This window comes from Notothenia rossii (genome assembly GCF_949606895.1).
Source record: "Notothenia rossii genome assembly, chromosome: 4".
NCBI classification, from domain to species: Eukaryota; Metazoa; Chordata; class Actinopteri; order Perciformes; family Nototheniidae; genus Notothenia; species Notothenia rossii.
Window position 1 is genome coordinate 75539943 of NC_136902.1, and position 14193 is coordinate 75554135.

Below are 14193 nucleotides of genomic sequence, written 5' to 3' on the forward strand. Positions count from 1 at the left end.
AGCATTTATATTATTTATCAAGGTTTTAAAGTGTTACCATTGTCATTTATTTAATGCCCTCCATCATACGTGGCGGATTGATGTAAAGGAAAACATTTTGTTTTACTTTACCTGAATTTCCCTGGACTGTGTACATTTACTTTAATGGAATTAACAGCTTGTTCTGGTCGGTGCGTTCCACACCACACCTGAAAAGACAGAGATTAGGATGCAATGTATTTGACCATTATAATTTCTTATCAATGTATGTATGTATCTATCCATTCATCCATCACCTCAATTATACATTTCATCCTCCATCAATAACTGATGCCATCAATTCATCATATCCATAAGCCAATCAATCCAACCATATATCGATCCCTCATACACACATACATCAATCCATCTGTTTATCATGTATTTAATGTACTCAATCGTCCAAAGATCCATCAATCAATAATCAGGATTACCTGAGCAAAGTTTAAGAAGAAGAGTTGATCGTGGGAAAGGCCAATGCCAGGCAGTGATGGCTCCTCTCCATGCTCCTTCACGTAGTTCTTATAGGCCTGCAGTATTGAAACAAATGTTCTTATCTTATTTTACCAACTGTTAGTGGAAAAAATAGTACAACTGTTTTGAAAAAGCTTTCCATCCTGTTGTTTCAATTGTAAATGATGACAGATTTGGTTGTTATTATCCTCATCAAAAGGTATAATTACACAGTAGTTTCACATGCTGGGCTAATTAATGTAACCATAAACACATGTCAGATATCCTGCAGAGCAAGAAAAGTCAATAATTATACAGGCATGTTGTCTGTTTGAGACCGGTTTACTAATCAATAACATAAAATCTATACTTTGCCTCAAAGGAGCAATGCAATGGATAGAATGCATGCAATTATAAACGAAACAACATGACATTGCAGAATACATAATTATCTCTTGAAATCAAATCTGTGAATATCCTTTCTCTGTTCACCTCTAGTAAAACTGAGAAAATCAGCAGCAATATCATATCCTTCATTCTTGTATTTACATTAGCTAATGAGCCTGTCAGTGACTTGGCAGAATGACACATCTATTAATGTTAGCAAGCAGACAACATAAAAAGCTGCATACTGAATCCCATCATCTATCATCTTTAAACTAGGGCCATTAAACTGAGTTTCTTCATTTGTTTTCAAGCTCATTACCTGATATGCCTGCCGTATCCCTCCATTGTCAGCGATGTTCTCCCCGAGGGTGTTGTTACCATTTAACTAGAAAGGGGTCATAAGGAGAGAAAACAAAAGGATAGAAGGGAGAAGGACAGAGGGTGATAATGATTTTTCCGATGTATTTCAGCAAATCACAGCTATCACTTTTTTGATCATACAAGAAATCTTTTGTCCCAGGGGATAAAAGAAGCATTGTGCAAAGCAAGCGGACAAAGGGAAGGGGGTGGATATGTCAACACTCCATATTAAAAGGCACCTGGAGGAGAGAGGACTATAGCTTGCAAAACCGGGGAAAAGATGAAAATGGATAATCTGACAAAGGTATCAGGAAAGTAGATAAATAAGACAAAGATTGAGGTTTGGGATAATACTTAAAAAGTTTTACTGATATAAAAACTTGAGGACAAAGCAAAGCAAGAGATAGTCTACCAGGACATACATGAAGTCCATTGGCCAGGTCCCAGGAGAAGTTGCCATACTGATTGACAATGCACTTCGACAGGTCTAGGAACTTCTGAGTGGAGTCAGGTGTCCACCAGTCCTTCAGGTCACCATCCTTATCATAATTACGGCCTTAAAAAGAAGCAAAATGCATGAATGGTTGACTTTCTGGATTAGAAAAATATGACACAAATAACAGCAACACTTCTTTATGCCCAAACTTCAATTTTCCCGTTAGCTGAGACAGCACTGAAGTGGTGCAAGTAATGTCAAAAATATTTTCCAATACATTTTCATTTGCTTATGTGTGGGTCGGTTGCAGTTGGGGGCATCAGTATCAAACAATACTGACACTGAACCTCATAACTTCAGATTACCCAATGGATATGAACTCAAAGAAAAATGACCTGTCGCACAAAGAAATGACATTTCTGAATTGGTACCAGTTACAAAAGGGGAAATATTTCTCTCAGAATGGTATTGTCTGCCAAAACTGCCTTTGGGGGAAATAGAGAGCAACAGTGTGGAAACTCCTACCATTGTCATCAAAGCCATGAGTGATCTCGTGACCAATCACCATGCCGATGCCACCATAGTTGAGAGATTTAGCCTGGCCTTTGCTGAAGAAAGGTGGCTGGAGGATTCCTGCAGGGAAAACTAACAAAAGAGAAAAGCAAAATAATGCTTTTTCCTAGAATACTTAACAAAATGTTGAATGATTACACAAGTTTGCATGTACATATACCTATTTGGTTTTTGCTGGATGAGTAGAAGGCGTTGACAACAGCAGCTCCAGTTACCCACCTGCAGAAGGAAAGGAGGGTGAAATTAAAGAATGATACTGTGAGGAGCCCGGTAGTGCAGCAAGATTCAGAGTTGATGAAAGGTATTACAATTAACCTAACAGAGAGCTAATATTAGCATTCCTGTTGTGCTCAGTGAAAGGCTGAACTGTATGTATGAGTAGGAGTTTGTGTGGGAGAATGGGAATGCACTGTGCTAAATGCAAGATTTAGTCTTACCTCACACAAATACATATTTTATTACTAGTGATGTAAACACTTAACATTGTCACTTTCAATTACTATGCAATTGAAATAATCCTGTTAGCATAGCAATGTTCTAATCAGGCCCCAAGAATGACATCAGTTAACTCTTACTCATCTTTGTTGACTTTGACTCTGAGTTTCCGCAGGCGTTTCTTCTGCGCATACTCCAGGTTCTGCAGGATGTTTTCAAAGTACTCCTCTGTTCTGTAGCTCAGCTAACACCAACACACAGCCAAAGAAACCGGAGGATTAGCCATGATGAGAGCTATCAACACTTGGTCATATTCTCCAGAAAATCTCAGAAAAGGCAGGAATTTACAGAGATGTTTTCATAGCACTGATATGAATGTATTCGGTTACACTTATTCCGGGAAAGAAAAAGAAACATTAAAAATGGCAACTCTTCAGACACTTACATCTTTGTATTCATTGTTAAGATATCCGTCATCCCTGATGTCGTCAGAATAGCCAATCCGTTCCCGAATAGCACGGGCCTATAGAAAAGTAGATGAGAACAAAATGGGAAAACAAAGTCTTTGTCACAAAACCCTGCAACTTTGGGCCACATGTTATCGGCATATTAAACACTGAATCATTTCTTAAATCCTTTTTAGCAAGCAGAAGGGAATCTATCCTTCTAAAAACGTAATGTTATGTGCGTCTTCCTCTGCCTGCAAAGCCATTCTTGTCAAAATGAAATGATGACCTCATATGCAGTCTATTTATGTACTTTTGTTTTTGTCTTCTGTTTGTTATATATATATATATATATATATATATATATATATATATATATATATATATTGTCTCAGAATATGTGTTTGGTTGTATGTCTGTGTGTGTGTTAATAAAACATTCTGTGGGTCCCAGAATCAGCATTGTGTTTTCTCTGCTCATTATGACTGTAGTGTATGTGTAATGACTTCTGGTGGAGCTATTCACATTTGTATTGGTAAATATAGACTTGAAACCAGACGCCTGTACGACGAAGCCGGTTCAACCTAACCTGGATATGTTTGAGTTAGCCGGATGGCCTAATCGAAAACATACGCGCTCTCGCTCAGCGGTCCTACGACGCGTGTTATCAAGTGGATCGATCAAGCCAGCCGTGTCCTATCTAGTTAGGTGCGCGTTCACATGAAAGGGGTGGTATTTGGAGCATTCGACCAATCACAAACATGGAGAAGCGTACTGAGAGTGCAGCGTCATACTTCTGAATGAAAAGTCAACTATAATATTAGATAAATATGAAGACGTTAAACTTTAAACATCCATGACTTAAACTCTTTATCCAGGATAAAAGCCACATAGTTGCACCTGTAAGGTGAATACAGCTGGTAAAAGAAAAAGTGTTGGAATGCGTACATTAACAGGTTTATGATATCACTGCCCCGTCTAAGACACGAGTGGATCTGACTTTAATTACATTTGACTCAAGTGTTTGGTCAATTTTTATTTAGGTCAAAATATTATATTTGTAAACCTGAAGAGTCAGTGTCAGTGCCTCACCAGCCATGAACCTCACTGCACGTCACTGCAGAAGCTTATATATAGACGTCTAAGTTTTTTGTGCCCCACCACTTTTGTACATATAAAAACACCACTGGTGATATGATGTGATATGGGACACATTGACGTCTGCACTCACAGTGCCGCGGCTGTACGTAATGTTACTTTGATCCGGTTACTTATGTTGTGGCAGATATTCAAGTAAGCTTTCTTAACGCTAATGTTATATTAGATAGATTGCTCTGAAGATGGGAGGTGATATTCTATTAAATGTAACGTTCACACAGTCGGTGATTTTTGCCGGCCGTCTTTCCTGCAACGGCAGTTTAAACTGTATTTCCTTTCTCCTGTAATATGACTTGATCGCTTTAAACTCTGCACACTGAGCTCTGATTGGTCAGCAGGCGGTGCTTTCACCTGCTCTGGACCAGGTTAGCCGCTCAGCATAAGTTACCATGGAGATCTCGCCCGCTAAAAAGAGAACCAGCGTCGTAAGACCGGAAACCCAGAGATTCCCCTGAAGTTAGCCCGCTAAAGCGAAAATCCGGCTTCGTTGTACAGGCCTCAGCAGTTAATACCTTTTCCTCAGCTGCTTTCTTGGTCTCCGCATCCATCCATGTCAGGTCATAGAGGTTACTAATGAACACTTCCCGAATGTCTTTAATCATCTCCTCCATCTGAACACACACACACACACACACACACACACACACACACACACACACACACACACACACACACACACACACACACACACACACACACACACACACACACACACACACACACACACACACACACACACACACACACACACACACACACACACACACACACACACACACACACACACACACACACACACACACACACACACACACACACACACACACACACACACACACACACACACACACACACACACACACACACACACACACACACACAAATATGTCACAGATATTTGACAAACGTATAAACTATTGTACATGTTTACAACTTCATTGTACTACTTGTTGTCTTAAAAGGTTCTACAGTGTATATCAAATTGATGCTTCCCACTTCCTTTCAGCACTTTAAAACTTTTAATATTAAAATGTACTTAAATAAGCATCTAGTAGTTTGGGATTAACTTTTTGATTGAACAAATCAAGAGCTGTTTAACTCCAAATTAAAGAGGTTATTGATCTTAATATTTACAATATGCAACACAAATTAATTATTATTTTCTTATTAAGCAAATAATGTGTGACACAGAACAAATATTTCCATGTGAGAATACTAATAACCAATTATATACACATATACTATTGGCATTGTAGAGGTCTCAAGATGGAGGTCTCAGAATAATCAGATGTTTTTATATGACCGTTCTCACAGTAAGATGCTCCAAAATCAACATCCAAATCTCCATTTTCAGTGGGAATCTGTGGTGCAAGTTGGTCTCCATACAGTATTACTCGAGTTGCAGTATTTACAAGTATGCGCCTAAATACTGTTCATAGAGACAGACTGACGCCACCATACATCATTCTGTGCAAATCATGTACTGTACCGTGGTCATCAGATAGTTATAGGCCACACACAAACAAAACAAAGCGCAGTAAGAATGAAATCTGAACAGTAAAGGGGGGAAACTTAAAAACTGCAGTGACAGCTAAGGTCATGCTCGCAGATGTCTATAACCACAGTTGTGCTCTGAGACCGCAGAGCGCTGACAGAGGCATTCCAGCGTCTCATCACATCAGCCGATTCCTCACTAGTACACTCCATGACCACTCGGACAATATGCTTTGGTTTACCAATAACTAAACTCCAGGGACCATACTGATGAAGCTGTTTGGAAGCCTTGAAACAAACGTGTGTGTGTGTGTGTGTGTGTGTGTGTGTGTGTGTGTGTGTGTGTGTGTGTGTGTGTGTGTGTTGATGCTTTAGAATAATATTTAGATTGTTGTCTGTTTGCATGTGCAATTTTAAGATGTACTGTATTAACACGTGTTACATGCTGGGTTTTTATTAAATGGAAAGCTTATTTAAACGTTGTGTATCATATTAATAATTTAAAGTGCAATGATTTCCATTTATGGGCACCAATTCACCGCTCTTCAACTTGATCTATTCACTCGCTGTCAGAATAATGAGGTTTTGCCTAGGTAATCTAAGAATCACATTTCTCATTATGCAGAAAGAAGTTGTTGTATATTATTGTTGCGTTATTTTATGGATCAGAATAATATTTGCTTAACTGTGTACGTCGTTTTTTTGTCTGCATAATAGTTGTATCTTTTAGTAAAAATCATGCTGTAAAACTTTTCCACATAACTTAATTGATAAAGGCAAAAAAAATGCAATAATTGTCAAAGATCAAATTGTACAATGTTTTCTTCTGAGTCATAGGTATCAGTGTTAAGTATGTGTGGAAAAGTGCTTCATTACACTGATGATCATATCCGAAATAAATCTCTGTGGCTGCGAGAAGGTTGGTATGTGAGGAGTGCAGCATGTGTGCCAGCTGCAGGGCAACTCTCAGCACACTTACACATATTATATGCATGGTCGTGAATTCGGAGAAAGGGGTGTTGATACCTACTTGGAATTGTGTGTCACTTTTCACACACACACAAACACATTCGCTCAGGGTGCAACATGAAATCCAAGAGTGGGTAAAGTTCCAGGAGAGGACCAAGATTTAAGGCGTGTGAGGCACTCAGCATTGCAACTGATGTACACGGTTACGCAAACGATCTGAGTGCAATCTGACACACATCCACACATGTGCGCACAGAGTTGAAATTCACGGTGGTGTTGGTGGGGGCATGATACAGGACACCTTGTTCAGCTGCTTTGAATGGGTGAAAGCACATAATGCATTACACTGGTGGGGACAGAAGACGCACATGTGATGAAAGATTTAAACACGAAAACACACTTAGCAGGAAACTAAATGCTGTCAAACTGTCTGTATGCATGTTCAAACCCTCCAGTATATAATCAACCCTTCACTGACCAGTTCTTTGCTCTTTTCAGAGAAGGCCTCCTGCACATACAGTCTTCCCACAGCATTGTCCATGTTGCTGTTGACGTAAAGTGCACACTGTCGCCACACTGCTGCCTCTGACGTTGTACCAGACAGAGCCTGAAGGAAAAGTAACACGGCAGCGATCAATTAGAGGTGCAGAATGAACCACTCAGCATGTTGTTTAAAGAGGCTCATGGTGATTCTTTATTTGCACCTCCATTATGCATCACTTTTGCACTTAGGCCTTTAAGAACAAGGACAGAGGGGAATTGATTTGTTTACAAAGAGAAAATGAGCAGAGTGTCGACAACAACTGTTTATTTGAGCCTATTAAGCACAATTTATATCTGAGTATCTGCATATTGGTAAGTTGATGCTAAGAATCTGCAGTATAGAATAATTTAGAACATATCTACATAGTGTTTCAACAAAGCATCAACAAGGTTATTCCAGCAGCATGGCTTAAGGGTCGGCCAAATTGATAGAACTTTGATCAAGTTAAAAATCTTCTTGAGTACCAGATGGATTTCTATAAAGTTATATTCACACATTCATGGTCCCCAGAAGATAAATCCTACTCACTTTGCTGCTGCTTTGATCTTTTATCTAGACCCAAAGTGAGCTTCGCATTTTTTCTTATGAGTGAAATGTCTTGTGACCCTACAAGTATTCATTTGAATAACATAGTGTTCCACCAGCAGTGGAATAACATTGCCAAATGCTTTTGTTTATGACAAAACAAATGCCAACCTAATTATGTTCCCATCAGCCTTAGTTGTCCTTTTGTTTTGATGCTAATTAGCAAATGTTCCCATGCCTAATATGTTACATTAAAATGGTACTATACATACCTGCCAAACATCAGAATTTTGTTATTGTCGAGTTATAAAGTTCTAACGATCACAATTAGCATTTAGCAAGTACATTTGGTTTTTCTGATTCAGAATCGTCAGATCCAGGAATACTATATTGATCCCAGGGAGAAAGGTGGCTATGTCACAGTTGGTCCCATCCTATAATCTAGTATAAGAATGAATATATAGACTATAGACTTAGAGATATCATAAGAAATGGAAATTATAAAAAGTATATAATATACACAAATACATTTATAAAAAACATGTTTACTACAACATGTAACATAAGTTTAAATACTGACAATCTAAAAGCACTGGATCTATGCTTGAGTGTGGTCATATTTGAGAGCACTAAAAAAAGGATATGAGTATTAATATATGATGTAGCATTTACGAGTAAGCTGTAGGAGTGCAGGGTTGATTTATTGCATGAAAGTGTTGGCATAGTTGAATATATAGATAAATAATGTGGCTATAGCCACTGACAGGGGTGAAGTCCCAGGGCCTGTCTACTGATGCCATTTAGTGCCCAACTGATTGCTATCCACCTCTAAAATGTAGTATCAGTTGTGCCAAGGTCTTTGAGGTTTACCTTGCGGAAGGCTTTCCTGGTGTCCCTGTAAGATCTGCTCAGGCCCACCACCATGTTCATAGCAAAACGCGACACCATGTAGTTCTGCAGATCCCTGTGAGCAGAAGAATGATGTTCAGAGAAATTATAATCACACAAAGCTACACTATGTCAGTTCTGGGTGAGCAGCTGTTTTCTTACAGCACCCAAAGGCACCCACAAACACTTCAGTTTCAACAAAAACACCTCTTGTTGTATTTGGCCAAGATAACGCTGAGTCTTCTGTAATAGTTGGGGGAGTAGTTGATGACCTTCTCTGTGTCAGGAACACTGATATTGACTGTATCCATTATCTTCGCTGTGAAGTAACTCCAGTCAAATACCTTCAAGTCCAAAAGCACAGAGAAACAGGACAAAAAGTGGCATTAAAAAGAGGAAGGAAGGTGAAAAAGAAACAGCAAACTCTGACAGAACAGCAGTCTATTTTTACCTGGGATTCAACCTCAAGGGTAAAGTTGGTGCTCAGATCACCCAGTTCCATCTTGTTGTAAAGCAACACAGGGTTGTTACGGTCCTCTGGAGTATCAGTAGCCTTGGAATGGATAAGACAGATAGGCAGAAAATCAAGAATGCTGTCAGAACAAAACTCTCATGTTTTCTGACACATCTGAGCAATTCCCTGGCAGGTCCAGCAGCAACAAACATATTTGGTGTCCCGTGAGGCTTCAGGTCTGTAAATGTCAGAGCTTGAACAGTGTGACTGCCTTGTAAAAGCCATCAGCCGTGTGGAGGGGAAGTGAAGCGTGGTAGTGAGCAGAGCACAGAACCAGCGCAGAATGACAAACATGGACTGTGGAAACCTGTTGATGTCAGAGAAAAGATGTTGTGTAGGGACCAGGCTGGTTAACAGCTTGTTTTACACAGCAGCTGCTCCAGACTAAACCCAAAAACACACACAGAGGAGAGCAGTTTGGGCAACAAATGGTTTGCTCACATTATATACCTAGCGGAGACAGACGATAAGGTGTGCATTGTGTGTTGACGTGTCCTCAGTTTCTCAAAGAACACAATGGGATATTTTCTGAAACAGATGGAGGAAAAAGTGTGAATGCTTACATTGGCGATGTCCTTCTCCAGGTCCATGACTCGTGCCACCTGCTGCCTGATGCTGGTCTCATTGATGACCAGTTTCCGGTCAGTGCGAATTAGCTTAGCCAGGTCAAACATGAACTGCTCGTAGGCCCGACATGCCTGTCAAACACACACATTCATGATATTTGTATTCAGTTTTGGCTTTTAAAGGAAGTTATTTCCAAAAGTATTTTCATAGAAGATTATACATTTATTTTTCAATAGCCTATTTTTTTTACAGATTTTAGAGCTGTTTCTCTTTTATAAAAATATTGGTGTTAAAATTCAGCAGTTTAATTGTAAAAACTTGGAATTCATCCTGTATTGAATAAAACCATTCAATAATTCCCAAGTGTGTGGGTCCACGTCAAGCCTACCTCTGCGTACGGTCCAGTGCAAGCATAGTAATCTCTGGACAACAGTCCAAGGTTTGTCTGCTGGTCAAACTGGTGGAGAGGAAGACAAGATCATATACATCCTTATTTATATAAGCCAAGAAATACGATTTGAAAGAATTGGTGGATAGTTATTTTCTAGCTACATGCATATTATGATGTGTGAGTGTCTGTAGATGTTGTGAGTATCTGTGTAGATGTGATTTTATGCAACAAAGAGAGAGACCTGGGCTTTCTGCCAACAGTTGCACACCTACATGAATGATGTGAGAGTTTGAATCCCTGTCATCGGTGCCAACAAAAAAGTTAACCAAGAGTTGTGTTCCATATTTCTCATTCAGCTTGGCGATTACATTCTCCAACCTCCACGTTTTACCTGAGTAAAGCAGAAAGAAGGAACAGTGAGAATGAAAATAATTGCTGGTGTATGACATCTGTTTTATCTGAAAGTGGAAAATAATACTCTACCATAGTTGGTCTCCCAGTTATCCACAGCCATGGGCCAATCAAACATATCAGACAGCATGTCGAGCAAAGGAGCCCCTCCTCTCAGCTCAATTAAACCTTAAATGAAGCGTAGATAGAAACAAGCAAATATATCATTTTAGAATGGTTATACTTTTTTTATATTTAAAATTCAATTTTCTTGATTCTTTAAACTAATCAATTATTATCAGAGTTTTTATAATTTATAATTTGAAAATGTAATAGACTTAATGAGAGACACATGACCTTTGATGACTGTAAGAAAAATGGTATTAAAAGATTTTAAAATGAATTGTCTGTTGCCTGCTCACTCACTCTCATTGGTACAGGACTTGTAAAGGGTCTTAGCTTTGGTGAGAGCAGCGGCTTCCCCCTCCACAGTTTTTTCAAGGACGCCTACAAATAGAGCAGAAAAACAGAGCAAGCATGAAAGAAAACAATAAAGACAAAGACAGAATGATGAAGGAGGAATGAGCGTACATGTGACAGGAGGGAAAGAAGTGATTTAGTGTTTTTTTCATGTTCTTAGATTCAAAATATAATCTACCTTTCATCCAGATGCATTAAATCATTTTAATTAAGGCATATTGTCTGTCCCTGTGTCGGAAAGTGTCGACAAAAATAAAGTGATGACTTCCAATTGTGGCAGTACTTCACAACCAGGGACAAAAAAAAAGGGATAAGAAATGTTTCACGGTGAAAGAAAGAAAAAAAATCATTTATTAGTTTAAAGAAAATCAACTTCAAAGCTTTCATGCTTTGAAATGCCACAAAACTGAAGAAACATTAAAGTATAGTTGAACATATTTCTATTTTAAGTTTGTATACATAATGTACAGTACCTGAAAAGCAAATTAAATATGTTATGATGTTGTATGTAATGAGAAAACTAATCAATATTTGAAAATAATATTGTTATGAGCGTAAATACAGAGGAACAGTGCATTCCTATGTTAAGTTTCCTTAAGAAAACAGACATTATACAGTTTACATGTGTGTGTGCATATGACAATAAAACAGTAGAATCTAACGCTTTAATGCAATGGAACGTTGTAATAATTAATTTCCTAGACCAGGGACCAGGAACGCATATCAATGACTAGTACACCAGTGTAGGATCATAACATTTCCCTTGTACGGTGCATGGCCAATCTTTGCTTCAAATGACTGACAAATGATTAAACAAAAACAATTTAATGCAGTGCAATTAATCTTTACGTTTGAGTTGTTCAGATTATTTCGGTCATTTGTTGTAGAGGTCAACGTTGTCATATCGATCACAATTGAAAAATGCAATGCATAATTTAATCTCTGCTTGCTATAAATTGAATTCTGATCATTGCAGTCTTAAAGCAAGCCACTTGAAAGAAGGGAAATCATACACTAAAATATGAAAAGAAGTTAAGAAGCAACTAAGCTGAAGATGTAGCATTAAAAGTTCATTTCAAAAGAGAAGTGTACACCATTGCTTGTTTTATTGTCTGCGTTCATTGCCTCTTCAACACCTGTTGTTGGCATATGGACGCCAGTTAGCTCAGCCTGAGGCTACATAGTGTTTCTAGGTAGACAGCTAATCAAAATGAGTGATAAGTGTTGGAATTTATTGTAAAACTTGCTCCAGTGAGGGGGAGGAGAATGGCACAACCAATATACTTCTTCTGTGCTGCCTCAAGGCCGACAGTTGCATATTTTAGCTTTAGTGTAACCATTCCTTCAGGATGCGCTGCTGTTTTTTCAGCAGACAGCAGCCTACTCAACTGGTATCTTAAACTTGTGCTCAACTTTAGTTCAACTTACTTCAAAGATATGATTTGATTATGACTTATCTTTGGGTACCAAATCATTAAACAACATTCTGCAGTTCCTTCTAGTTTGTGGGGGCTCACGGGAAGCATGGGAATCTTTTTAAAGACAATTTTAGAAAAGGATTGCCATGTCAGGGATTAGGAGCTCAATTCCTGACTGAGTCGCTTCAACAAGCGTTAGTTCTAGCTATTATTATTTATGATTTAAAGCACAGAGTACGGAGGGAAATAGAAGCGTCTTAGTGTGATCCCTTGTAATCCTTAACACCTGCTCATAACTCCATGACACAGCGCTGCTTGGTTACATACATTATAGGTCCGTTTTAGCTTAAGGATCAGTATAGGTACATTAAAGGTTCAACTTTTTTCTCCATGTGAAAATAAACTGTATGCAGCTGCTCATTTGGAAAAGTATTTGCAATGTTGTATGTTGGATTTATGATGTGTCTATTTGGTTTATGGGGGGCAGCATCATGAATAAGGGACCTTGTATGTCTCTTAAATCTAAGTGCATGTGATTAACTTCCTTTAAATGCAAAATGTATGTAAATTGTAGACTTTGTGATTGCTATGGATGTTGTTTATGGTAATTTAGAGGCTAAATGGGCTGTTGAAATGTTATTAAAGCAGGCAGTAGCTTTTTAAATGTAAATATGCAATTGAAATCTATTTTCATTTACATTTGTATCACATATTATTGCATTTAATTGTGTGTGCAAGGTGTGTCCTGTGTTCATTATTATTGTTCTGTCATCATCCTTCTGGACCTGTCTGCGGCATTCGACACGGTGAATCATCAGATCCTCCGTTGCACTCTCCAAGAACTTGGAGTTTCAGGCTCTGCACTTTCCCTCCTCAGCTCATACCTCAAAGAACGCACCTACAGGGTAACTTGGAGAGGGTCAGATTCTGACCCTTGTCAATTAACTACAGGGGTCCCTCAGGGCTCTGTCCTTGGTCCCCTCCTCTTCTCTCTGTACACAAACTCGCTCGGATCAGTCATTAGCCCGCATGGTTTTTCATACCACTGCTACGCTGACGACACCCAATTAATTCTGTCTTTTCCCCGTTCTGAAACCCAGGTCGTCGCACGCATCTCTGCTTGTCTTGCAGACATCTCTCAGTGGATGTCTGCTCACCACCTCAAGCTCAACCTTGACAAGACTGAACTGCTTTTTCTTCCTGGAAAAGATTGTCCCACTCTTGACCTAACAATCAACATCGGCCCCTCTGTTGTTTCCCCGACTCAGAATGCAAGGAATCTGGGTGTGATCCTAGATAACAAACTGTCCTTCACTGCAAACCTCGCTGCTACAACCCGCTGCTGCAGATACACTCTTTACAACATCAGGAGTATACGTCCCCTCCTGACCCAGAAAGCAACGCAGGTTCTGGTCCAGGCTCTCGTCATCTCACGCCTAGACTACTGCAACTCCTCCTGGCTGGTCTACCTGCATGTGCCATCCAACCTCAGCAGCTCACCCAGAATGCAGTGGCTCATCTGGTCTTCAACCTTCCTAAATTCTCCCACACCACGCCGCTCCTCCGCTCCCTTCACTGGCTTCCAGTAACTGCTAGAATCCACTTCAAGACACTGGTACTTGCGTACCATGCAGTGAATGGATCTGGCCCTTCCTACATCCAGGACATGGTTAAACCGTACACCCCAGCACGTGCACTCCGCTCTGCATCAGCCAAACAGCTTGCTGCACCCGCACTGCGAGGGGGA

At 39.4% G+C, this 14193-nt stretch overlaps 1 protein-coding gene across 3 annotated transcripts in view; it reads right to left on the reverse strand.

Moving 5' to 3' along the window:
- Positions 1-14193, reverse strand: part of LOC307036739 (neprilysin-like) — a 30028-nt gene that overhangs the window by 2550 nt on the left and 13285 nt on the right. For all 3 annotated transcript variants that reach the window (XM_079677322.1, XM_079677320.1, XM_079677321.1), the window contains exons 5-22: positions 10975-11055; positions 10642-10737; positions 10431-10549; positions 10156-10224; positions 9764-9898; positions 9138-9239; positions 8894-9030; positions 8669-8762; positions 7208-7336; positions 4779-4877; positions 3108-3185; positions 2803-2906; positions 2388-2446; positions 2180-2299; positions 1641-1774; positions 1178-1243; positions 453-548; positions 112-188 (exon numbers count right to left, since the gene is read on the reverse strand). In XM_079677322.1, coding sequence (XP_079533448.1) covers positions 112-188; positions 453-548; positions 1178-1243; positions 1641-1774; positions 2180-2299; positions 2388-2446; positions 2803-2906; positions 3108-3185; positions 4779-4877; positions 7208-7336; positions 8669-8762; positions 8894-9030; positions 9138-9239; positions 9764-9898; positions 10156-10224; positions 10431-10549; positions 10642-10737; positions 10975-11055 — 1795 coding nt within the window. The remainder of the gene's footprint in view (positions 1-111; positions 189-452; positions 549-1177; positions 1244-1640; positions 1775-2179; positions 2300-2387; positions 2447-2802; positions 2907-3107; positions 3186-4778; positions 4878-7207; positions 7337-8668; positions 8763-8893; positions 9031-9137; positions 9240-9763; positions 9899-10155; positions 10225-10430; positions 10550-10641; positions 10738-10974; positions 11056-14193) is intronic.